This window comes from Aspergillus ibericus (assembly GCF_003184845.1).
Source record: "Aspergillus ibericus CBS 121593 unplaced genomic scaffold BO80scaffold_34, whole genome shotgun sequence".
Lineage (NCBI taxonomy): Eukaryota > Fungi > Ascomycota > Eurotiomycetes > Eurotiales > Aspergillaceae > Aspergillus > Aspergillus ibericus.
The window spans coordinates 243,779-267,980 of NW_020292132.1; the positions used below are offsets into that span (position 1 = coordinate 243,779).

General features: G+C 54.0%; 8 protein-coding genes across 8 annotated transcripts; 3 read left to right on the top strand and 5 right to left on the bottom strand.

Annotated features, from left to right (window-relative positions):
* Positions 1 to 329: 329 nt before the first annotated feature.
* On the bottom strand, positions 330 to 2,065 carry BO80DRAFT_361112 (MFS transporter; the record flags this gene model as incomplete). Its single annotated transcript, XM_025715992.1, has 5 exons — positions 330 to 514; positions 562 to 1,376; positions 1,426 to 1,701; positions 1,761 to 1,840; positions 1,898 to 2,065. 5 exons carry the CDS (start codon positions 2,063 to 2,065, stop codon positions 330 to 332), a joined length of 1,524 nt encoding a protein of 507 aa, XP_025572980.1.
* A 2,038-nt stretch (positions 2,066 to 4,103) lies between these two features.
* On the bottom strand, positions 4,104 to 7,874 carry niiA (nitrite reductase niiA; the record flags this gene model as incomplete). Its single annotated transcript, XM_025720977.1, has 9 exons — positions 4,104 to 5,097; positions 5,146 to 5,303; positions 5,363 to 5,835; positions 5,885 to 6,087; positions 6,148 to 6,672; positions 6,723 to 6,805; positions 6,860 to 7,399; positions 7,484 to 7,634; positions 7,708 to 7,874. 9 exons carry the CDS (start codon positions 7,872 to 7,874, stop codon positions 4,104 to 4,106), a joined length of 3,294 nt encoding a protein of 1,097 aa, XP_025572981.1.
* A 1,356-nt stretch (positions 7,875 to 9,230) lies between these two features.
* Positions 9,231 to 12,477, top strand: niaD (nitrate reductase NiaD). Its single transcript, XM_025713823.1, has 7 exons — positions 9,231 to 9,606; positions 9,710 to 9,809; positions 9,865 to 10,123; positions 10,175 to 10,410; positions 10,461 to 10,684; positions 10,736 to 11,359; positions 11,414 to 12,477. The coding sequence occupies exons 1-7, from the start codon at positions 9,336 to 9,338 to the stop codon at positions 12,301 to 12,303; spliced, it is 2,604 nt and encodes an 867-aa protein (XP_025572982.1). The 5' UTR covers positions 9,231 to 9,335; the 3' UTR covers positions 12,304 to 12,477.
* A 174-nt stretch (positions 12,478 to 12,651) lies between these two features.
* On the bottom strand, positions 12,652 to 15,578 carry BO80DRAFT_412186 (tubulin gamma complex associated family protein; the record flags this gene model as incomplete). The annotated part of the gene is made up of 2 exons (XM_025718008.1): positions 12,652 to 15,389; positions 15,458 to 15,578. 2 exons carry the CDS (start codon positions 15,576 to 15,578, stop codon positions 12,652 to 12,654), a joined length of 2,859 nt encoding a protein of 952 aa, XP_025572983.1.
* On the top strand, positions 15,404 to 16,888 carry BO80DRAFT_479554 (uncharacterized protein; the record flags this gene model as incomplete). Its single annotated transcript, XM_025723303.1, has 4 exons — positions 15,404 to 15,989; positions 16,062 to 16,207; positions 16,275 to 16,467; positions 16,542 to 16,888. The coding sequence occupies exons 1-4, from the start codon at positions 15,833 to 15,835 to the stop codon at positions 16,886 to 16,888; spliced, it is 843 nt and encodes a 280-aa protein (XP_025572984.1). The 5' UTR covers positions 15,404 to 15,832.
* A 267-nt stretch (positions 16,889 to 17,155) lies between these two features.
* On the bottom strand, positions 17,156 to 18,961 carry BO80DRAFT_427252 (isocitrate dehydrogenase (NAD(+)) IDH2). Its single transcript, XM_025719961.1, has 6 exons — positions 18,782 to 18,961; positions 18,650 to 18,715; positions 18,401 to 18,487; positions 18,201 to 18,323; positions 17,419 to 18,138; positions 17,156 to 17,357 (listed from the first exon to the last, which is right to left on the bottom strand). Exons 1-6 carry the CDS (start codon positions 18,869 to 18,871, stop codon positions 17,286 to 17,288), a joined length of 1,158 nt encoding a protein of 385 aa, XP_025572985.1. The 5' UTR covers positions 18,872 to 18,961; the 3' UTR covers positions 17,156 to 17,285.
* A 243-nt stretch (positions 18,962 to 19,204) lies between these two features.
* Positions 19,205 to 22,659, top strand: BO80DRAFT_387189 (exocyst subunit SEC5). The gene is made up of 2 exons (XM_025717044.1): positions 19,205 to 21,813; positions 21,874 to 22,659. The coding sequence occupies exons 1-2, from the start codon at positions 19,423 to 19,425 to the stop codon at positions 22,600 to 22,602; spliced, it is 3,120 nt and encodes a 1,039-aa protein (XP_025572986.1). The 5' UTR covers positions 19,205 to 19,422; the 3' UTR covers positions 22,603 to 22,659.
* Positions 22,649 to 23,807, bottom strand: BO80DRAFT_427255 (uncharacterized protein). Its single transcript, XM_025719962.1, has 2 exons — positions 23,334 to 23,807; positions 22,649 to 23,254 (listed from the first exon to the last, which is right to left on the bottom strand). The coding sequence occupies exons 1-2, from the start codon at positions 23,464 to 23,466 to the stop codon at positions 22,761 to 22,763; spliced, it is 627 nt and encodes a 208-aa protein (XP_025572987.1). The 5' UTR covers positions 23,467 to 23,807; the 3' UTR covers positions 22,649 to 22,760.
* Positions 23,808 to 24,202: the final 395 nt, after the last annotated feature.

The following is a 24,202-nucleotide window of genomic DNA, read 5'->3' on the forward strand; positions in this document are numbered from 1 at the left end:
ATGGGCTAGGATGTAGGTCCCTTGCATTCAGTCAGGAAATACCTCACCGCTGTTGTGTGGACGCTGTCCACTCATGTTGCTATTGTCCTTGCTGGTTCTCCCGCGTCCGTTGTATGGAGGACTCCGTACTGATGTTGGGTTTACGAGGGAAGGGAAGATGCGTTCTTGATCAATACTGTGCAGTCTGACATATCCCGGTTGGCAAGACATGCCTGAAAAGCTGAGAACGCGCCCAGTAGAGGTCATACACCGATTTTTGAAGTAAAAACTCAGATGCGGATTCATCATATACTAAATCAACACAATCACGCAAATAAATCAAACAACCTTCATTGGCTCACAACCGGCTTCTTCGCCACCGGCCGGATCCACGACACGGCCACATTGGCCGCGAGCGAGATCACCCCAATAATCCAAATCGACCGGGCGTAGTGAGACCCGTTGTAACGGAAGATAATGGCAAAGATAATCCCCCCGAGGTTGCCCATTCCGCCTACCGCACCAGACACGACACCTATCCCGGTTAGTGATTGCTGGTTCAGGTAGAAATATCAGACTCACCATTGGCAAACGGATACACGTGAGGGACCAACGAAAAGATGGCGCCATTGCAGGCTTCGAGGGAAAAGGCAAGTCCCGCCATCAGGCCAAACATGGTTGCCTCCGATTTGGGGTTGGTGAAGCCGATCGCTAGCTGGAAGGCGCCCATGATCACCCCCAGGAACACGAGCAGGATCTTCTTCGACCACAGACTTTGCGTGGTGTGGAACAGATAGTCTGCAAGGAACCCACCGGCAGGCCGGGAGACAATGTTCAGCAGCCCAAACATGGCTGCCCATTGTCCCGACTGGGTCTGTCCCATGCGGGGGAAGTTGTCCAAGTAGTAGTTGGCTAGGACGGACTCGATGGCGAGTTCCGCCCCGAAGGAGCAGGCATATGGGATGGCAACAGCGGCCGTGGACAGGCTGAACAGCACGTTCAGCGCCTCCTTGCGCGTGGGGGCCACCACCGTGTCGGTTCGGAGCGCGTCAAACTGGCCGATCCGCTGGGACTCGGGCTCCAGCGAGATTGGTGTTTGGGTGCCGCCCTTCTTCTCCAGATCTCCCATGACATCGGACATCGAGGGAGATTTCGAGGGGCTGGACACCATACCCGAGTTGAGGTCAACGATGTTTCCCTCGGATTCAGTGGCCTCCTTCACCCAGAGGTGACGCTCCGACCACTTGCCCGTTGGGGTGTCCTCGCATACGAAGAGCATGGTCAAGGCCACCGCGACAATGATGATGAACGGAACGATATAAGCCACCCGCCATGCTTTATGCGGCGTTAGGCCCTGGACATGCACCAGTGAATCAAAGACAGCGGGCATCACGAAGCTGGGAAGCGTGAGTCAGACGTTATCAAAGACATGGGAGGTCAACATACAAGGTGATTCCACCGCCAGAATTTCCCCAGCCACCCGCAAGAGCATTCGCAGCGCCGACGATCTTCTTATCGAAGAATCCCGTGCACCAGACCTGACACGGGACGAAGGTGCCTCCGAGGATGCCCACGAAGAATCGCAGGGCAATCAGGCCCGAGGGCGTGGTGACCAACCCAGCCATGGCCGTGGGGATCGAACCGCAAAGCAGCAGTCCGATGAACACCAGGCGAGGCCCGAACCGGTCACAGAGCGGTCCTGCCACGAATCTCACGAGCAGACTAGGCCATTGTCAAACACGGGTCAATAGTATGGGAGCGCGGAGCGGGTGAGGGCTTACGTCGCGAGCAGGGCAACGATGTTCGAGTTTGCGACCTGTGTCTCTGTCATATGCAGGTCTTGACGAATCGTGTCGGTCAACTATATGCATCCTCGTATCAGTCTGGCTCCTGTCTCGGAGGATAGGAGATTACTTACCAATGGCGGGAAGGCATACCACGACAGAAAGGCAACCATGAACCCCAGCCACGAGAAGAAAAAGACCCGGCCATACTTGTCAAACGGGTTGAGGATCGGGATTGACTGAGCCTTGCGATTACTGGGGTTGATCTCCGGAGAGACAAAGAGAAGTTTGACGTAATCCATCGCCAGGGGAGTTCGATTGATGGTATACACCGCAACACGACAGACAAGAAAATAAGGTACAGGAGCTTTAGGTATGCACAGAGCCGGGTATCAAAACAAGAACACCTCCAGGGCGGAAAAAAATATGAACAGACCAATGGACGACTGGGTCCGGGCGGCGGTGCAATGGGTCTTGGGGAGTCTGGTATAGGACAAGGCAGAAGAGTTAGGGCCGAGCTAGACGGAAACGTCGTTCATATATAGACCAGTGCTTCGGATAGAGACCCAGGGAGTGGGAGGGCGATGACAGGCGTTGCAAACCTTCCGGGACCCCCGTGTGGGCAAGGTAATCAAGGGCATCAATCTATCTCCTAGGAGAGAGCGTCAGTCATTTGCCAACGCGCTGCTGCGTGTGGCTGCGATAAAACACGACCAGGAAGGCATGTCTCTTTGGAATTCGTAATGTCCAAGCACCACGACCAGAGCAACAGTCGCAACCACCAAGATAAACAGGACGGACCAAGGAAGGCCGACGAACTCAATCTGGAAGCAATGGTAGTGGATCCGCCGGGTTGTCGCTTTGAGCGTGGCTGTGGATACTCGGTCGCACAGTAGTCACGAAATCACTAGCCATGCGCCATTGCGCCAGGCCTCGAGATGACCTCAGGGTTCATGCCATGGGGATCCAGGCCCGTTTCACTGCCCCCCATCGGGAGACGCGGGCCAACGAGATGATCTCCTACCATCCTTATGATGTAGAGATAAGCCAGGGTCTCTGCACGGCAATTAGGCTCGTGATTGGCATGGGCCTGGGACTGATAGCGATAAGGTCTGAGAATCTGGAGAAGTAACTCCGCGGGCGTCTGGAGAAGCCATGACTGTGTCAGAGACCACTAGATAGTAGATAGATAGATAGGGAGAGAAAGCTTCAAGCTATCGGAGGATCCGCCAAGAACCATGGATTGGCAGGCCTCAGGAAGCGACGGACTAGTCCCGAACGGACGCCCGTCACTGACAGGCCCCCAAAAGGGCCAAAATCCACTCACTCACTGGCAGGGTGGGCCATTGTCACCGCAAGTCATCCTTCCTCAAACCAACCGCTTCGGGGGGAGGCTAGGAAAATTTTTCTGCGATGCTTGCCATTGCTTGACTCCCCAGTCCGGTTAGTTGCAGGCTAGTTTCTATTCCCACCTGGCTGGGTTACTACTGCCAAAGGCCGTCAGATGGGGCAGCGTGAAATTAATAACGGGGAGCACTACGTATCCCTAAACGGAGCCTCTCGTCCTAGTTGCCTTTCGCCTCTTCAACAGTCGACTAGTTGTCTCGACCAGGTTTCGAACTGCTCCAGAGCTCCATCATTCTTCACCCAGGAGCCACATTGGAAGGAAAAGGGGGTGCAGATCTGCATAGTCTTTGGGATCGAGCTGTGATCCCTCCCGATATAGGGGGGAGGTGGTCACTCGCCGCATCCGATTTCGTATCAGGACGGGAAATAATACGGAATACCTAGGCTGGCCGATAAGGAGAACCAAAGAATGGGCACAAAAGTAACAACCAAATTGCCACCGAAAACTGAACTCCCAGCGAGACCCAGCACGGGCCACCCGGCTTCATGGGCTGATCCGCGATAGCCCACTGCCAGCCAATAGGCGACCGTTCATTAGAGCGACCGGGAGCAACGTGACGTCCGCTGCCCTAGGCCATGCAAGGCACGTCAGGCAAACGCGATTCGCCTACGAACGGCTGCCCCAGGCCCCCAACGTTCAGGCTGACGGCTTATGAGCGATATATGGCCCCGAACCCGTTCTAATATCGGTTGTAGCGTCGGATATGATATGGCACCATGTTAATATACAGGCATGTTTCTAGTGGTGTCGTCCGGGGGCTCCCCGGGCACTAACTCGCGGGCCTAATACAGACCGACAGTGGGACCTGTAACGGAAGGGAAACGTGCGGTGGAAGAGGTTCGAATAGATTACATTGGCCTCTGGAGAAGCACAGGCTATCACACTCTAAGGAAACGTGGGCTTAACGCTCATAAATCATCATCGTCGCCGAACTACCAGTCAATCACCTTGGCCGGCCCAGCCGTGCCACTCCCCGGGACCTTGCCCACCTTCTTCCCTCGCATGCCCCGATACTTCTTATCATGCTTCTTGAAGGGATCCGGCGCCTCTCCCTTCTTCACCTTCCACTTCTCCGTCCCCAGAACGGAGTCCAGCTCCTCGACCGGAGGCAGCTTCATGTAGACCCACCCGTCCGAGCGTTCCTCCACCGGGAACGTCGCAATGTTCATCTCCTCGTCGTTCGAGCACCGACCGGCCTGCTCGCCGTTGAGTTCGAAATTGCGCTTGTGGTAGGGACAAGACACCCAGTAGTTACCCGCGTCGTCGTCCCCGATCAACCCGTCCGACAGGACGAAGGCTCGCTTGTGAGGGCACATCTGTTGGGTTGCGTAGTACTTGCCCTTGACCTTGAAGATGGCCAGTTGCGTGTCCCCCCGCTTGACATTGGCGGACGACATTTGCGGGGAGCCCTCGGAGAAGTAGTCAGCCTTGATGATAGGCTGCCACGAGAGACTGGACCACTGGTGACCCTTGAAGTCCTCCTTGGCGGGCTCGTTAGGCCAGTAGGTCGGTCGCTGCTGATCCCGCTCTTTGATCACCTCCACGGTGTCGACGGTCTCATCCGTGTTGGCAAATTGCTGGAAGTACTTGCGCCGTTTCGGATTGCGGACCGTTTCCGTCCACTCGCAGAAATAGCTGTCCACCAAGTCCTGCATCTGCTGCTCCATCTCCGCGCCGATGCCCAGTTTGTCATCCACGACTACCTCTCGGAGATATTCAATGCCACCCGGGAGATTCTCAATCCAGCGAGCGGTTCGCTGGAGTTTATCCGCTGTGCGAATGTAGAAGATGAGATACCGATCGATGAGAGGGATGACCTTCTCGGGCGGCACATCTTTCGCGAGGATCTCGGAATGCCGAGGTTTAGCGCCTCCGTTGCCTCCAACGAAGATGTTGAAGCCCTTGTCGGTGGAGATAAGACCAAAGCTGAAAACGATTAGCTGAAGGACTGAGACCTGCATCAGAGAGACTCACTCTTTGTTCTGCGCTTCGGCACATTCTCGCACACAGCCCGAGACAGCTCCTTTCAGCTTGTGAGGGGATCGGATACTCTTGTAGCGCTCCTCGAGCCGAACGGCCATGCCAACACTGTCGCCAATACCGAAACGGCACCAGGTCGTACCCACGCAGCTCTGAGGAGGGTCAGTTTGATTCCCCAACGATACAACCAGGGGAGGGACAATAGAAGTACCTTGATAGTTCGAAGCGACTTGGCGTAAGCGTGGCCACTCTCCATACCAGCATCGACCAGTTCCGTCCAGATGTCAAGAAGATCCTGCTTCTTGGCTCCAAACAAGTCGATCCGCTGACCACCAGTTATCTTGCAGTAAAGGCCATATTTCTTGGCAACCTGCCCAATCGTGATCAACCTGTCCGCCGTGATCTCGCCACCGGGCACGCGAGGAACAACCGAGAATGTCCCGTTCCGCTGGATGTTGGCCAGGAACTTGTCGTTCGTTTCTTGTAGTTCATGGAGGTCCTTGTCCATGATGTGCCGGTTGAAGAGACTGGAGAGAATCGAGGCGATCGCAGGCTTACACAGCTCGCAGCCAAGCGAATCGGGATTCTTCCCAACCGTCTTCATGACATCCTCAAATGTTTTGAGTTGCTTGATGGCAACAATATTGTAGAGGTCGACCCGAGAGTGAGGAATATGAATACATACTGCATCCACATTAGAGGAGACCAGGAACCATGATTGATGGGGACCTACAGTTGTTTGATACTTCTTGACCCATGTCCAGCAGGGTCTTGTTGAAGATGGACTGCACGAGAGGCATACAGCCGCCACAGCCGGTTCCGGCCTTGGTGCAAGACTTGACCTCCGCAATGGTTTTGCAAGTGCCATTTTGGATGTTCGAAACCAGGTCACCCTTGGTGACATTGTGGCATGCGCATATCTGAGTGCTGTCATCCCTGTTGATTGTCAGTCATTAGCCAGCTCGTTCATTCAGGTAACAATATTCAGTAACCTACAGATCATCGGCATTTTCCTCCCCATCGCCTTGAGCCCCCAAAATGAATTGGCTGGGAGGGACATCCAACTCCTTCTGGGCCTTCACCATCTGATTCAACTTCAGGTAGTCTTTGGTGTCCCCGATCATCATACCACCGAGGAGGTATTTCCCATCCATGGTGAAGAGATACTTCTTGTAGACACCACCAAAGGGGTCCTTGTAAGTGAGCGCCTTGACAGGCGGCTCCTTATCATCGGCATCATTTGCTTGGTCAGACGGCATGGACGGCCGCTGCCCAGGAAGAAACTTGGGACCGTCCCTGTCGGCGAAGAAGTCACCAAAGCTCGCCACGTCGACTCCCAGTAGCTTGAGCTTGGTACTCAAGTCGGGGCGTTTGAAGCCGCGGGGCTCCTTGTCGGGGTTGGTGAGGTTGTATGCAAGCACATCGGCCATCTCGATACCAGGAGCAATGATGCCAAAAGTCTGGCTCTCCCAGCTCGCACATTCACCTACTGCGTAGATGTCTTTGACTGAAGTTTGGAGACTAACAATACATTAGAATGCGATCGAAAGAAAATCAAGGCAGGGGCTCACCTTTCATCGATAACAAACCCTCCCCTTCCACCACATTGGATTCCCGCGGACTGGCCCAGCTCATCTCTTGGTCTCACTCCGATCTGTTCTCCGAGTCAGCATACCAGTACCAGCAGACAAGGGACATGGGAGCATACGGCAAAGCAGATGCAAGAGCAGGCGATTTGTTCACCATCCTCAAAGACGATTCCAGTGACGTTGTTATCATCATCGGTGTTGATACGTGCCACCCGCTTCTCATGCAGCACATCCAAGCCCAGCTCCCTGATCTTGCGGGTCACCAGAGTGCCAGCATCCGCATCGAGCTGTCTAGCTAACACCCACTTGTTGCGATCAATGAGTTTCACATTGCCAAAGTCTTGAAGATCTGTCATCGCCTTGGCGGCTTCTAGACCTAACAGGCCTCCACCAACGGTAACTCCCGTCTCGCCTTTATGTTCGGACGCAAACTCTATCAGCTTCTCCAAATCCGAGATCGTCCGGTAGACGAAGATGCCCTTGGCATCGTGCCCCGGGGTGTGAGTGGGAAGCACGGCATCCGAACCCGTTGCCAGGACCAGGATGTCGTACGGGATGATATCATCGGTGGAGGTTTTGACCGTCTTGCGGTCCGGGAAGATATCGGTGACTCGGGTGTTGAGATGATAATCGAAGGACCGATCTTTGATCGAGCCGTACTAAAAGACGCCCCGGCATCGGCATTAGCATCATCGCCATTGCCGCCATTCCGATTGGTTCAGAACACCAGGGTGATTACTCACCCATTCCTTTGGGTTTAGATATAGATCTTCAATCTTGCGATGCTCGAAAAACGACGACAGGCCAACTCGGTTGTAGGCAATATGGGGCTCCTCGCCAATCACGACAATATCATATTTCCGTCGCTCGGAATCCTGCTTGACTAGCTTTTCACTGTAGACAACGAGGCGGAGTCAGCATCTCAACGTCCAGGTATCCAGGACGTAGGTTGACTGCCGAAACCTACATGAACGATATAGCCACCATGCCTAAACCCACCACAACGATCTTCTGGCGTCTATTCGTGGTGGATCGTGGTAGAGAGTCGACGGCCGCGGGGGGGAGGGTGACAACATTGGGGATGCTGTCAGCAACGACGGCATCCCCGTTTCCGGACCCATCCAACAGAGGCATCGTACCGGAAGATGGGACTCAGAAAACCTGCATTGGCAGGAAGGAGCAGGCAGGAAATCCGCTCGGTTTTGTTTGTGCCACAGGGGAACCCGAGCGGCTCCCGGTTGCGAGGGCTGGACATATGACAGTCGTCGTCGCGTCCCGCCAAGAGAAACCCGAGAATCACCCGAGGCCACAGCAGATAGACACATGGTTCTGTTTCTCCGTGGCATCTAGAAGGAAGGGTTGACTTCATGCCGTGAGGTAATCGATTGGGGCCCATGCTGGATCGTAGTGTGTAATCAGGGACCTCGAGACCCGCCGCGCCGATCGTTGGTGCCACCGTTCGTGGAAGGGCACCGGAGCCAGGAAGTGCGGATAAGAAACGTCCATGCGAAGGGGTTCATCGGCACTTGGTGACTGGGCGCTGCGATGCCTCCGCGGAGATGCAGTGGAGGATGCGCGACGAAACGGAACTCAGATAGGCTGTTGCTTATCGCGACCCCCATCGGGCCCTGATAAGCTCCTGATTGGCCGCTGTCGGAAGTATACGTCCCAGCGAACCCGGGGGGAGCTGCAAGGCTCCTTGCAGCAACTGCGTCGCCCTCATGAGGGAGAATGAAGTCGTCAGACTATCCGGAGTAGATGGATGGAGTAGCAGCAGACGAAATCCGGAGAAGTAGATAGTCGATTGCCGATAGGACCGTCGTTTTTCCTGTCCCCCCCTCCCGGCCCCCACTGCGGCAAAAAGCTCAGCAGTCGTCAATACCTTTGTAAATGTAATACCGCCGCAATCAATGGGCGGTGGATCCCCGGTGGATCTGGCGCTATCTTTGGGCTTTTTTATTTTATTTTATTTTATTTTTTTCCATTTTATTTTCTCTCATTACCTGTACGAGCTACACTAGTCTCGACACTATGGAGGCTTCTTTTCCTCTGCCTCTACTCTTAGCTGACGACCGTTTTGGGATTATGATTTTATTTTCCCTCGTTTTTCTCCTCGGGACGTCCAAGTTTCACGCAGTTTCCACTCGCCGCCGGTTAGAATGTTCCCGGCTCTCCCGACACGAAACCAACCCGGCCATCTTATTATTCCCATTACATATCGATCTCGTCTGTTTTGTGGTCCCATTGCACTGGGGCCCGCGGAAATCGCCCCGGCCGAATGTTGGCGGTGGCTTGGTGCTCAAACCCAGAGAGATCCTAAACACACTTGCTTTCTCCGTGGACTCACCAGACCCCGGGTGCCTGCTGTCACGCCGTTGGACTAATCCAAATGCCGGCAATCTCCTGGACCCAGCTGCGAGCCTGTTTTTGAGCGATTAATTTTCCGTGACCGTCCCTGGTGTTCTCCCGATGGGTGTTCTGCCTGTCCGTTCAGCCTTCTGGATTTCTTGCATCTGATCGAGCTAGACTCGTCTCCATACTCGATCTATCTCATGTATCTTGTCCTTCCAGACCTTCAAAGCACACAAGCAGACCATGGCCACTGTCACTGAGGTGCTGACGAAGCCTATCACCGCGAAAGGCGTCCCGATCAAGTCGGGTCAGATCAAGGTCCACCACGATGAGCTGCCCGTGGTTGGATTGTCCGATATTCCTCTGCCGCCTCCCTCCAAACAGCCCACCGAGGTGCTCAGCATAGACAAACCCACCCCGGATCACCATGTTCCTCGCGATCCGCGTCTCATCAGATTGACGGGTGTCCACCCGTTCAATGTCGAGCCTCCCCTCACGGATCTGTACAACGAAGGTATCTTGATTTGCTCCCCTATTGTTCTGCTCTTTGTCATGCTCGATCATAGTCTTTGCACCTGCTCGGAGATCTGTAGAGAGTGATACTTACCAGCCACTAGGGTTCTTGACGTCACCGGAACTTTTCTATGTCAGAAACCATGGTCCCGTTCCATTCGTGAAGGACGAGGACATCCCTAATTGGGAGATTAGTATCGAAGGGTCAGAAAGTCCGTACACATCAGTGTCTGTATCGGCAGCTGACAGTTATATACAGCCTGGTGGAGAAGCCGCTTGTCCTGAACTTCAGGGAGATACTGCAGCGATATGATCAGATCACGGCACCAATAACACTCGTTTGTGCAGGAAACAGACGTAAGGAGCAGAATGTGGTCAGGAAAACCAAAGGTTTCTCGTGGGGTTCAGCTGGTCTGTCGACGGCCCTTTGGACTGGCCCAATGATGGCAGATATCCTGCGGAGTGCGAAGCCCCTCCGGAGAGCCAAGTACGTCTGCATGGAGGGAGCGGATAAGCTAGTACGTTGTAATCCGTGCTCACAAAGACCACCCACTGACGCGTTGCCTTAGCCAAACGGGTATTACGGGACATCAGTCAAACTGAACTGGGCCATGGATCCCAATAGGGGAATCATGCTGGCCCATAAGATGAATGGCGAGGATCTCCGTCCAGATCACGGTCGTCCATTGAGAGTTGTTGTACCCGGCCAAATCGGTGGCCGAAGTGTCAAGTGGTTGAAGAAGCTCATTCTGACTGATGCACCCAGTGATAACTGGTACCACATTTACGACAACCGTGTATTGCCGTGAGTCTGTCGGGTCCAATCCGACGCATGTGTTGTCTAACCCTGCTTAGGACTATGGTTTCACCCGAAATGTCATCCAGTGATCCAAACTGGTGGCGCGACGACCGATATGCCATTTACGACCTTAACGTAAACTCTTCGGTAGTATACCCCAGGCACAAGGAGGTGCTAGATCTTTCGTCGGCAGGCCCGTCGTATAACGTGAGGGGATATGCGTACGCAGGAGGCGGGCGAAGGATTACGCGAGTCGAGATATCCTTGGATAAAGGCAAAAGTACGACCTTCATTCCACGTGCTCTTTGAAGCAGTGCTAATGTGTTACCAGCCTGGCGATTGGCCAACATCTCATATGCCGAGGATAAATACCGTGATTTCGAAGGTAACCTGTTCGGGGGTAAAGTGGATATGTCCTGGCGTGAGACTTGTTTCTGTTGGTGCTTCTGGTCGCTGGATCTCGCTGTTTCCGAGCTGGAGCAGACAGACGCCTTCCTTGTCAGGGCTATGGATGAGGCGTTGAGCCTTCAACCGCGCGATATGTACTGGTCGGTTCTGGGGATGATGAACAATCCTTGGTTCCGGGTCACCATCACGAAAGAAAACGGAACGCTCAAGTTCGAACACCCAACTGATCCCACTGGACCCGGCGGGTGGATGGAACGCGTCAAGAAGGCGGGCGGTGATCTGACCAACGGCAACTGGGGAGACCAGCACGCAGGCGAAAAGCCGGCAGAGCCCGAGCCCGAGAAAGAGATCAATATGAAGAAAGATGGCGTGAACCGGGTGATTGATCTCCAAGAGTTCAAGAAGAATTCAAGTGACACGAAGCCCTGGTTCCTCGTCAATGGCGAAGTATATGATGGCACTGCCTTCCTGGAGGGTCATCCAGGAGGAGCCCAGAGTATCATTTCCTCGGCGGGGACCGATGTTTCAGAGGAATTCCTGGCAATCCGTATGTCTCACAGACCTTCAAGAAGGAAACACAGTAGCACTGACACTGTCACAGATAGCGAAACGGCTAAAGCTATGATGCCCGATTACCACATTGGAACGATGGACAAGGCATCTCTGGAGGCGCTCAAGAATGACAACGTCTCTCAGTCGGATGGACCACGGGCAACATTTCTCCAGTCCAAATCATGGGCCAAGGCAACGCTCGTAAAGAGAAAGGACGTGTCTTGGGACACACGCATCTTCACTTTCCAACTCGAACACGACAAGCAAACCCTGGGTCTACCGATCGGCCAGCATCTCATGATTAAAGTCGCCGACCCGACCAGCAAAGAAGCCATCATCCGCTCGTATACCCCCATCTCCGACACCAATCAGGAAGGAACGATGGATCTGCTGGTCAAGATATACTTTGACACGCCCACAGTAAAGGGTGGCAAGATGACCATGGCCTTGGAGAAGCTTGCCTTGGGCTCGGTAGTCGACTGCAAGGGTCCCACGGGCAGGTTTGAATACCTTGGGAACGGCAAGATTCTGGTGAGCGGGAAAGAGCGTCATGTTCGCTCTTTCAAGATGATCTGTGGAGGTACTGGTATCACGCCGGTATTCCAAGTCCTACGTGCTGTTATGCAGGACAAGCAAGATCCTACAGCATGCATCGTCTTCGATGGAAATCGACTGGAGGAAGATATCCTGTGTCGCTCCGAATTGGACGCTTATGAAGCGTTAGACAGCAAGAAGTGCAAGGTGATTCACACCTTGACCAAGGCTCCGGACAGTTGGACCGGCCGTCGTGGACGTATATCCGAAGACTTATTGAAGGAATACGCGATTCCCGATGGCGAGAGCATGGTGCTTGTCTGTGGTCCAGAGGCCATGGAAAAATCTGCCCGCAAGATTCTACTGGAGCAGGGATGGGCGGAGTCTGATCTTCATTTCTTTTAGTTGTGGCTTTTCGGGAAATAGCGTCGTTGGTCAGTATAGAAGGACGGGATCCCTAGACTGTATATAGGTATGATAATGTCACAAGATATACGAACTGTGATGTCAATGGACGAAAGAACATGTGTTCTCCAATGCATAGAGTGCCGAATGATCGCATTCGCATCTGCGCGTGGACATACGCAGGTTGTATGTATGTGCTGCAGACCGGAGACTGCCATGCCAGAAACATGTGCCAGTGTTCATTCACATCAATCCAACTTGCTGGACAGATAAGCAATCAATTGCGCTCTACGAGGAAAAGCAATGGTGGTCTGAAGGGTCTTATATCATAGTTCGCATTGGATATATTCAGTAGTACCTCTTCATCTCCAACCGGGCCAGAAGATGGTCGAAAACAGTTGTAGGCGCTGCTCGGGGGTTGAATGCCATACCCGACCTGTCTAAGGACGTTGAAGCGGACTTAACACCTTCTATGCCGCGTAAGTAGCCAACGAAAGCCGAAACTTGTTTTCGGAATAGGCTGTATAACCGACGAGCGGTGGCCTCAGTCTCGTGGCGCACACCCTCGACTCCATCCAGATGAGACAGTGGAGCAAAAGTGAGAATCGTCCCATAGATATCGTCAAGGAGTTTAGCGACTTCGTTATGCTTTTTGCTCTGAAAAAGTGCATAAAGCATCTGGTCTAGGACATCCTCATGGTAATCCCGTAGTCTAGGAACCGAATGAGCTGCTTCTATCGTGCCATCGATGTCACCATGATCTAGGCAAGATTCAATCTTGGAAAGGGCCTCCTGGAATCGTCGCCATGTCGATCCAATTCCGACGTGAAAGCAATAGTCGCTTATGGCGAGTACGAAATGCTGAGAGTCAACCCGAAATCTCTGCAGCACATTCCGCGTATCACCAGACTGGGAACCCCTCACCGTTGAGTCTCGAATGAGTCTCTTGACGACCGATACCATGCGCAGCAGTCGGAGCAAATGCTTGAAAAGACGGTCATATTTGTTAAGGCAACGCTGCGTCAGAATGGTCTCTAGAACAGCAGAAGGTTTGTATTGTAGCCGAAGGAAATCAAGCGCCTCGATAGCATTCGGGTCCTTGCATTTCCCGATCTCTTCGTCCGTAAGGTCTCGAATAGAGAAACTTAGGCCACCAGGTAGCTCTTTCTCATTGCGTCGGTCAGCATGGGTCGGAATGTCCAGGTGATCATCCGCATCGTGGCATTCGTTAAGCAGCCCTATAAGCACGAGCCGCAATTCAGAGCTTGCTGGAGGCCATGTATCTCGACTTCCCAGACGCAAGCCAGCGTGAACGTCGCTTCGTACCACGCCGACTTTCCGTTCACCACTCTCCATGTCAGGATCAAAGAGGGAATTAGAAAGACGGGACGTGAAAAAGCCATCACCAAGGAGCTGAAACCGCCATTGTAAAGTAAGGTGAGATCGGAGCTGATGCTCTTTGAACAGAAGATGGAGACAGGAGAAATCGATCAGGAGCGCCTGAGAGGAGAGGAGGGGCGCCAAGGATAGATAAAAGGACGATGTCAGGTCTGGGCCGAAGTCGCGTTGAGCTGCGGATAGCTCAAGATTCTGGGATCCGTCAAGCAGATGCCCGAGCTTATCCTTCTCGGAAGTTCTGTCTTTGTGTAACAACCCCGTGGCATTAGGCACATGGTCGAGATCAAAGAGTTCATAAGTGCCTGTGAGCACTTCGCGATCCTCAGCATTACCAGAACCCTCGGTAGAGGGGGTTGCCTCTACCCCCCTGCAGTAATCGCCACGGTTATACCTCAGTATCTCAGAGCGAAGTTTGGCTTCATACTCAGAAGCCTTCTTCTGTATTCTCTCGATATCGAACCACGTACTTGCACATTCAAATTTAGGCGTATGAGCATCGCGCATTTCGTGGTTAGCAATGGGATGCTGTGGGTGGTTCCTTTTGAGAAGCCGGAGACTTCGTCCACTTTCAAAAATCAAGGATGCTAAATCTGTGGGAATGAAAGGGGGCATCTGGTCAGGCAAATATCTATAGTCGACCTTCGGCGTCTTTGAAAGCGCCCTTTTATTCTCTGCCTGGCTCTCCACGACCACAAAGCTCCTGCCACTCGAAGCCAGCTCAATCGATGTCGATGTCTCCGGGCGAAGGCCAACCCAGGTTTCCACAAGCGTGAGCCAAGGTTCAGTCACTCGATTCACAATTTCGCGTAAAAGAGCCTCCATGTGGTCGAAAGTTTGCGAAAAGTGAGCGGCTCGTTCAGAAACAACCGAAACTATCTGGGCCTCAGAAACTGCCCCATCAAGGGCACTGACCATATTCGCGAGAACGCTCACTACCTTTCCACATTCGTGGAATAGTGCCCTGATCTGAAGCAACGAGGCGATACTTCCGAATTGCCCAACAAGCTGCTTCTCGAGCGTATGGACAACTACAGCAGCAGCACCAGAAAAGGCGGAGAGAGCGGAGGGTTCGTTCGACTTGATAGGCACCTTGCCAACGAAAAGACGTATTCTCTGTATGTCTGTTCCGCAGTGAAGCAGCTCCTCGATTATCCCATTTAGTGAAGTTGAGGTAATTCCTGAAATCCGAATATCATTGTGCACGCGTTCGAACTGCCTCTTCTGTTCATTGTAACGGAAGAACATGGAGTTCCAACCCAACCCAAGCTTGAGCAAAGCCTGGAAGAGAACATCTTTCTGGACCATAAATCTTTGGGTCTGGGTTCCCCACTTTGCAGCTTGCTTCGCCAATGCTGCGTCGAAGCCTTTCGCGCCCGACTCGCTGAAGTATGCGGGGACGGGCTCGCGGGATGACTGGTCATGGTATCTCTCCCAAGATTTCAGCAAGTCTTCACGATCCTGCTTGATTTCCAAAGCCCCAAGGGCCCATATATCCTCTGCTTCCTCCTGTTGGATACTGTGTTGATCTAAGGTTGCATTGAATTGACTTTCACTCGACGTATCAGTCGTCGATCCCAGCGTCTGATCTGGGTCGAATAGGTCGGGTCCGAAGGTACTAAGGCCGGGGAGTTCGGTCGCATATTTATCGAATATATTCAAGGGGCTCTTGAAAATACCGCCAGAAAGATCTTATGAGAAGAGTTTGTTAGCCCCGGACCGATAACTAATGACGTCTCAGTGTATAATTAGCACGCACCAGGCAACTCCTCGTCCCACGGCAAGGGCTCCAACGGCTGCAGGGACTGCAAGGTGAACTTGGAAACCCTCCACAAACCATGGCTGGAGAACGGGTCTGTGATAGAATCCTCCTGGTCCATTGTCCTTATGGCGACACAGCCCTCCAAGGCCTCGTGGAGCAACTCGCTATCGGCTGGCGACGCGTTGGCAGCGCGAAATCACGCCTCACTAAGCCTCAAACCGGCTAGCGTTTCCCCCATCCAGCGCCCGGACCACCGCTTGTTCGGGAAACCGAAGCGGGAGGAATTCGCCGCGGTTCAACCGCGAAGGACGAGAGCTTCTCTCATTCCATCCCATCAGTACCCGAACCCTGAGTCTCTGAGCACCGATCATTATGCCTCCACGAAAGAAGGCCAAGCTCACCCCGCAAACCGAGCCCTCCGCAAGCACTGCCGGTCACTCGAACACAGATTACGACCCGGTTACGGATCCTTGGACCGATGAGCAGGAGACCGCGTTATTGAAGGGGATCATAAAATGGAAGCCGGTCGGTACGTGGGAAGCTTCGCCCTGGTGGGTTCCAAGCTGGGCACTTCACTAACCAGGATGCCGTGCCCTCAAAGGCATGCACAAGCACTTCCGGATGCTCGCGATCTCGGAGTTCATGAAGAGCCAAGGCTATGCGCCCGCACATGCAGAACATACACGAATACCTGGGATCTGGAAGAAGCTCGGGACGCTGTATAATCTGCCGGCTCTTGACGAACGGGTAGGTGATGATCGAGATTCGTTCCCCAGAACCCTTGACCTTTACTAATGCGCCATCTCCGAACCAGGAAGACTCGTTAATAACAGACACGCCCGACGACATTGATGCCTCAAGAGAATTCTACTGTCCATTCGAACTGCCCGCGGATGAATATGGTGAATTGATGTTCGAACGGCGACTGGCAATGGAAGGATCCGCATCTCCCGACCCCAGCGCCCATGCTGAATCCAGAAGAGGAAGCACTGTGGCTGACACAGACGGTGCGTATATGGGTAACATCTGTAGCACCAAGTGCTCGAGGAAATACATACTAACCGCAATCCACCGGATGCAGAACCCCGCTCTTCTCCCGCACCCTCACGAGGAAGAAAACCCGGTCGCGGCGGCCGTCCCGCGGGACGAGGCACACGCTCTTCGCGTCTCCACGTCGAAGTCGAACCACCATCGAAGAGATTTGCGGTCGTTGATGATGAGGGGGATTCTGGTGAGGAAACGGGCCCGAATGAAGAAGGCGACGAGGAAGCTTCAGACGCTGCAAAAGATGACAGTGAGGTCGATGAGGAGGCGGAGGGGGGCTCGCCGACGACGCGAAGCACTCGAGCACAGACATCGAGAACGAAGCAAAAGGAGCGGAGAGGTACAGGTACAGGAACTCGAAGGGGCCGGCGGCGCCAGCCTTGAAAGACATGTGCCTTTATCTGTTATTTGTTGGTTCTCTGTAACACGTGGACAATGATACCTTGGAGCAAAGAGCAGGCGTTTTGGGTTACTTTTGGTGCAATGATTACTATTTATAATTCGTTGGTCTGCTAGATGATAGGGAGCACCGCGTATCCATCACTACCAAGTATTACTGTGACGCATTATATCATGCTTCACTGGCTGGGCTACAAGATACAATTCTCCCACAACCACCGCTGGAAGTCGGAAGAAAAGTGAACACCAAGACACAAAGTAAAACGGAGATAGCATCTAGATACATAAGAGCACATACAGTAGGTCACTACATATTTGGTCTAGTCATTCACAGGCTAAAAAGGAAACAATATAGGGGAATAGTACAGCGTGTTCCAATCCCTTACAGACGCTTCATGATGGCCTCGGCATACTCGTGGGTCTTGGCGTTACCACCCAGGTCACCAGTGAGGGCCTAGAATTGCAGAAGTTAGCACCGGGTATCAAACAAAATATGTCACACGGTGAACGCTTACCTTTCCTTCGGCGAGGGTGTCGAAAGTAGCCTTCTGGATACGGGCAGCGTGCTCATTCAGACCCATGTGCTGAAGCATCATGATACTGCTCAGAAGCAGAGCAGTGGGGTTGGCAAGACCCTTGCCAGCAATGTCGGGAGCGGAACCGTGGACGGCCTCGAAGATGGAGCACTCGTCACCGATGTTACCGGAGGGGGTCAGACCGAGACCACCGATCAGACCGGCGCACATGTCGGACAGAATGTCACCGTACAGGTTAGGCATGACAAGAACCTTGTCGTTGTAGGGGGTGGGGTCGGTAACGATCTTCAGGCAAGAGTTGTCGAGAAGCTCGGCGTCGAACTCAATGTCGGGGAACTCCTTAGCGATGTCGCGGGCAAGGTTGAGGAAGAGACCGTCAGACATCTTCATGATGGTGGCCTTGTGCACGACGCGGACCTTCTTCTTGTTGATCGAGCGGGCGTACTGGAAGGCGAAGCGAAGCACTCTCTCGGAAGCCTCCTTGGTGATAAGCTTGATGCTCTGGACGACACCGTCGACGACAACGTGCTCAATACCGGAGTATTCACCCTCGGTGTTCTCGCGGATCAAGACAGTGTCGACATTGTCGTAGGGGGTCTTGTAACCGGCAACGGACCGGCAGGGACGAACGTTGGCGAAAAGGTTGAAGGTACGGCGGAGGGTGAGGTTAAGAGAGACGTGGCCCTTGCCAACGGGGGTCTATGGAGGAGAGCTGTTAGACGAGATTTCGTCGCGTCGCAGTCAAGAAAGGAATGACATACAGCGAGAGGACCCTTGAGCGCGACGTAGTTCTTCTGCACGCTCTTGATGGCCTCGTCGGGGATGGCGGTCTTGCCGTCCTTCAGGATGGGAGTAACATCGACGGGCTCCCACTTGACAGGGGCCTGCACACACAGACTTTAGCATCCAAAGTAAAAAATCCATGCGCACTCTAGGCGACCGGGGAAAGCGGAAGGCGTACGTTGGCGGCAGCGAAGATATCCTTCACCGACTGGGCGATCTCGGGACCGATACCGTCACCCTCGATCAAGGTCACAGTGTATTTTCCCTGCAAAAAACAGACATCGTCAACAACACCGTCTCATTATCTTGAATCGTTCGGAAAGATCGTTGGATATAGGCCGTCGTCGCAGGTAGCGGCGGAAGGTACCGGACCAAAGGAAAGGTGAAGTAAAAAAATGTTTCAGGCGTTGCCGGGGACGCGACATACATCAGAACCCTTCTGGCCCTTGAACTTGGCGACACGCTCATCGGCAGCGACGGAGTAAGAGCGAAGCTATATGTTAAGTCAGACCCAGACACGTTTACGATGATGTCGTGCCGAGAAGAGATCGGTGGTTACCTGCGAGAAAGGCGAGGCAATGCGAGGGGACACACGTGTTGTCCGCAAGCATTGGCGGGCGGGAGCGACAAAGTTTCTGGCGGCAATCATTGTGACAAAGTCCCCGAGATCAACGTCGGATGGTCAGGGTGGGAGAAGAGAAGGAATTGGGGGGAAGAAGGGAAGAGAGGAGAGAGGAGGATAGTTGAGGAGAGAGAGAGAGGAGAGGAAAAGGCGGCGGCGGGTTGCTTGTGCGGGAACAAAGGTCACGGCGAAGAGAAGGCAGTCAGGCTTTAATCCATCCACTGAATCTCGGCACCGCCGCACCCGGTCCGACCGGCTTTGGCTCACGCTCTTGGGTTGTTCGGCCGTGTTTGGGCGAACCGTCAGTCCACCGGGCCCATTCATGTCCCCGTCCTTGATCAGATAACTAGCTCTCCCACGTCCCATGCCTGGCTGTGCCTGTGCCTGTGCCCATCCTTTCTAGTTTCTATAGTCGGACACTCTAAATCCTCCCTCCCCCTCCCCTCCCCCCCACACTTGCAGCTGCGCGTTCCCTGCATGTGGCCTCCCTGATCCCTCCTCCACCCTCCCCCCGTGGTTGATCGCCCACCTCCCATCAATCACCTAAGCAAAGCCCCGTTATCGCCCTTTCTTCCGAAATGGCTGACGTCGACGTGGCCAGTTACTATAACTTGCCATCCGCTTTTCCCGAAGAATGGCCTGCAGAGCTGGACGAAAGCGACCATTCAGAAGATGAGGTCCTGGAACGTCGTGGCTCGCGCTCGGAGAAATCCCGATACTTTGCTCTTGAGCGCAGCAATAGCACCAGGAAGGGGGTCACCTTAGGGTCATTCAAAGGGAACAATGGCCGGGAGAACCTCGTCAAGATGGATGAGCCAGATCCTCTGGGGACCGGGGACAGCGTGCTCAAGATCCTCAAAACGCGAGGCTTGTCTTTGGATGAAGAGAGTCGTTTGCGAAATCGCTTCTTGCTCTCATCCACGTCCTTCTCCCCGGCGCTCTTCCTCTCCCAAGTGCACTCCGATGCATCAATACGGTCCCTCCTCGACGGCCTCAACATCCTCTCGCAATCCATTGATCAGAAGTCGGCCTCGTTGAAAGTCCTCGTTGAAGCGAACTTCGAGCGTTTTGTACGCGCCAAAGCGACGATCGATAGCGTCTATACCGAAATGCGGAATCAAGGCAAGAAGGAGGAGTATTTGAGCCCTCAAGTCAACCGCCGGTCGGTTGGCCACTTTCGGAACCTCTCTGGAAGCAAGCACAGCATATCTACCTCTGCCATTGCCGATGCTGGACCTGGTAAGAACGCTTTAACGAAGGAGAGTGAATACGGAATGAAAGGGATCCGCGTCCCTCTGTTAGAGGCGTCTGTCAAAGCAGAGGAGCTGTGGGGGCCGGCATTGGGTGGACGCGAGAGAGAACAGGTGTTGAAGTCAGTAGTCGACACCATGGAGAAACACCGAGATATCTATGAGATAGGCGGTCTTCTTTCCAAGTCGATCAAACAGAGGGACTTCGACTCGGTATTCGAGCAGTACGGAAAAGCGAGAGCCCTTTCGAAGACTGCTAGGGACATTGCGGACACGGCAACAAACCAGCGTCGGCCATTGACAGATGAGGAAGCGCATGTCATTCTGGCCATGGGTAGGATGTGGATGGATGTTGATTCGCAGATTCAAACCTTCAAACGGGATCTGTGGAGGCGTCTCAGCGATGCACCCACCACATCGACGACAGTTACTGCTACTGGTCCAGTTGAGGAGCACATGGAACTGATCGGTGCGCTCTTGGAAATCGGGGTGGAGGACAATCCTATCTGGGTCTGGCTTCTCAGTCGCTACGACTTCCTCAAGAAGAAGATCACCGCTTTCTGTGAGCGTTGCAAGGTCGAGATAGAAATCTTGAGGCGTCGACTGGCTAGCGGTGAGAAACCGACGCCTCAGACAGTGGCCTCGTATCTGAGGCTGGCACCACGCGACGGCTCCCTAGACACTCAGACCATGCGAGATACCGATCAAGTCATCGAGCTTTGGGAATGTATCAATACCTACTTGAGCAGGCTTCTGTCATCTCAAGGGGGTCTGCTTGGCGAGGTCTTCGACTTCTGGGAAGTAGCACAATCCTTCATCGACGGCAGCAGGCAAAAGCTTCTCCCGGCTGGGTTCGAGGGAGAAAGCCGTAAACACCATCGACTCTCTTCCAGTAACGCGAGAGACCTGCAGAAAGGTGCTATCGAGCTGGTCAATTCAATCCGCGAAAGCGTTCTTTCTTTATTCGCCGATCCCCCTGTGGACGATGTGTCCCTTCTGACATCACCCATATCAACAGCAAGCCCCAGTAGCCCTGGAAGTCGGGGCGTGACTCCGACAGAGTCCCGGTTCAAGCTTGACCCCAAGAATATGCCATTCCCCACTCCCAAACGGGGAGAGCATTGGGAAGATTATGCCTTCTGGCCACCCTTTTCCAATTCACTCAGCGGCGTGCACTATCTTAGTCAATGTCTCGTACTCATCGGCACGGCGGCTAGTGAGATGGCCGCACTGGAGCCTGTGCTGAATAGTCCCAACACCCATGATCTCCTCAAGTCTCTGGTGAGTGTGGCACGCGAGCGCTCGGTCCGTGTCGCATGCGCAGCTTGGGGTAAGGACGCGGAGATCTGCAAAATGCTAGAAGACTGGACGCGTGATCCCGAACAGAGAGATCTGACAAAGATGCCTGGTCTGTTTGTCGCCTTCGAGAACGCGATTATCGGCGGGATGCAGAAGATCCTCTATATTTCCGAGGCCATGGCAAGGTCAGGTTCTGTGGATGTTGTGACACAACCCCCTGCCAAACTGCTGCAGATGGTGCGCACGCAGTTCGTGTCGAGTGTTTACAAGGCTCTCAGTGGTCTGGTCGAAAATGCAGAACACCCCACGTCTTCGGAAGATGCGGACGAATGGATTGCAGCTGGGTCGAGGGCGACACGAAGCCAGTTTGATACGTCTCCGTCTCTTCTTATTGCCGATGCGGTTGACGCTCGGAATAGGGTAAGCTTTTGTCGTTCTCCAGGGGCGACGTGTTGTTTCACCAGCTAATGGGATCTATAGAACGTGCGCATCCTCCTCACCTTGTCGAACATCAAGGCCTTCCAGGCCGATCTCGTGCCACAGCTGGTGGCCAACTTTGAGAATTCGTTCTCCGTCCGATTGACTGAAGAAGCCAAGACCGTCCGCGATGTACTCAACCAGATCGATGATCGTTTGTTTCAGTCATACACGAAGCCAACCATCAGCGCGCTGAACTCAACGATCTCCAACGCCATCGCTGCCCCCGAATGGGAACCGACCACGGCGCGCCCCGACCAAGTCCGTCCATACGTCTACACTACGATGTTGGACCTTGTGCTGGTGCATACGGAGATCACCACCACCATTCCCTCCACCCTGTCGACCACTGTGACTCGCTCACCCTCAACGGCTCAGTCCCCGTTACTCTCGGTCGTCCTCACCTACCTGCTGACCCAGGTCTCAACATCGCTCCTGGCCGCCTTCAGTTCTCGGCCGTCGTACACTCTTGTGGCCCTCATGCAGGCCACTCTGGACACCGAATTCATCGCCCAGACCATGTCGCAATTCTCTACGGACGAAGCGTCTGCCATCCAAAGCCAGATCTATGTTGAGCTAGACCGGCGAACCACCCACGAGGCACGGGCACGCCTCCAGTCCGAACTGGGCGAGATGAGGGGCATCCTGAAGCGGTTGAGGGAAAGGACCAAAGGAGAATTTGCGTGCTTCCGAAAGCCGCGGAGCGGCGCCGGGCACAAACCATCCGCCTAGCTTAGTTTTGAGAAAACCCAACCTACATCCTCACGGAATATAATTCATTTGGACCAGTAACCTCTTGATCTGCGCAAAATCAAACGTAGCCATTGCTTAGCGGGTATCATATTCAGAACTTTTACTCCCTTCTACTGCCTGCCCCTCCAACCATCCGTTTAGGCCTGTCCAACCATGCGTTCCACGCGACTCAACAGCACCTTGCTTTCCCTTCCCAGTCTCCTCTTGCCGTGCTGATCCGGCCGTCTAGCCCGCGCCATGGCCTCGCGATCCTTCTGCCGGAACTCGCGCGCCTCCCTCCGCTTCTCAGCCTCCTGTCGGCGCTTCTCCGCAATCTCCATCTCCTTACTGAAGGCCGAGGGCTTCGGTTTCCGCACCCGACGGCCCCTGGCATCTCGCCTGTCGCCGCGCTGTGGCCTAGGAGCCGGCTCCGGCTCCGGGGCCGGCTGGTCTAGCATAGCCTGTCGGTCCGGGTGAAGTTCCAACGACGCCGGTTCGGGCTCTGGGGTTCTGTCCTCTTTCTCCGCATCGTCACCGTCCTCGGCCGTGTATCTCGGGTTCGATGGGGCGGCGGCAAGCTCTGCGGCTCGGACTTTGGCGTACGCTTTTCTGACTTTGGCTTTTTGGATCAAGTCGGACTTGATCTTCTGGGCTATAGGTTTGAAATTTCATTAGCACGTGGATCTAGTGAATTTCGACAATCACGGGGAGCCGGTGGGGGCACAACGAACCTTTACGACGGTAGGTACCATCGGGTAGGTTTGCAGGCCCGACGGAGAAGCCCTTTCTCTTCTTCACGGGGGCATCGGTGGTGGTCCGCTTCTCTTCGGAGGTGGTCTCGTCGCGGGAACGCTTGGGAGCCATGGTGGATCGGAGGTCGATGGACAAATGGCGCGGGATTGATGCAGGTTGGGACTGTAAGGAGCGGTGTATTGGGCAACAATCGTATTTTTTAAATCGACGTGGCAGGGTGAGGTGTGTTGGGGTGGTGGTCTTGTACTCCGGCGAGTGGTCGCAACGGGGCCGCAGAGGGGAAAAAAAAAAAAAGATTCGGCGGCAGAAGTGATGGAGCGGGTGATGGCTCTTGCAGGGACTTGCAGAACTGCCCGGGTTCAACTGCGTTGTCTCGACTGGTAGTGGCGGGATCTTGAGACTGGACGAATAATGCAGTGGAGTTATGATTGTCAGTACTATTGTAAGGATTACTCCCGTATGATTCTATGGAATGGGGCAACTGTCGGGCCTGGGCAAGAAATCAAATAATAATGATCGAATCGCAAGCGTCACCTCCTCCGCACGGGTTCCAATCCCCTCTCCCTCCTCCTCCTCCTCCTCTTCCTCTTCCTCTTTCTTTCGCCGTCTCGTCTTCTCCTTGTCTTTCTAGTCAATTTTTGTGCCCGGTGGATCCGAGAGCCCTTGTCGTTCCGAAAGCCGCCCTGGTCCGGTTCATATCGCTCCCTGCCTCATTCTTCCAGGTGCTGCACTGTTGTTGCTATCTGCCGATCCAACCCAACGCAACCCGTGGCCGTCAAGTCGTACTCCACCGTGACTCCTCCGCCACTTCGGCCCTGCGGACCGCTGCAACCTCTTTAATCCCCTC

Excerpts from the sequence above, each read along its gene's own strand:
- BO80DRAFT_427252 (XM_025719961.1), bottom strand. The coding sequence starts at position 18,871 with ATGATTGCCGCCAGAAACTTTGTCGCTCCCGCCCGCCAATGCTTGCGG. Across the intron at positions 18,716-18,781 it reads TTGCCTCGCCTTTCTCGCAG|CTTCGCTCTTACTCCGTCGC; the intron begins GTAACCACCGAT and ends CTTAACATATAG. Across the intron at positions 18,139-18,200 it reads CGCTCAAGGGTCCTCTCGCT|ACCCCCGTTGGCAAGGGCCA; the intron begins GTATGTCATTCC and ends TCTCCTCCATAG.
- BO80DRAFT_427255 (XM_025719962.1), bottom strand. The coding sequence starts at position 23,466 with ATGGCTCCCAAGCGTTCCCGCGACGAGACCACCTCCGAAGAGAAGCGG. Across the intron at positions 23,255-23,333 it reads TGGTACCTACCGTCGTAAAG|CCCAGAAGATCAAGTCCGAC; the intron begins GTTCGTTGTGCC and ends TCAAACCTATAG.
- BO80DRAFT_387189 (XM_025717044.1), top strand. The coding sequence starts at position 19,423 with ATGGCTGACGTCGACGTGGCCAGTTACTATAACTTGCCATCCGCTTTT. Across the intron at positions 21,814-21,873 it reads CGGTTGACGCTCGGAATAGG|AACGTGCGCATCCTCCTCAC; the intron begins GTAAGCTTTTGT and ends TGGGATCTATAG.
- niaD (XM_025713823.1), top strand. The coding sequence starts at position 9,336 with ATGGCCACTGTCACTGAGGTGCTGACGAAGCCTATCACCGCGAAAGGC. Across the intron at positions 9,810-9,864 it reads TGGGAGATTAGTATCGAAGG|CCTGGTGGAGAAGCCGCTTG; the intron begins GTCAGAAAGTCC and ends AGTTATATACAG. Across the intron at positions 10,411-10,460 it reads TACGACAACCGTGTATTGCC|GACTATGGTTTCACCCGAAA; the intron begins GTGAGTCTGTCG and ends AACCCTGCTTAG.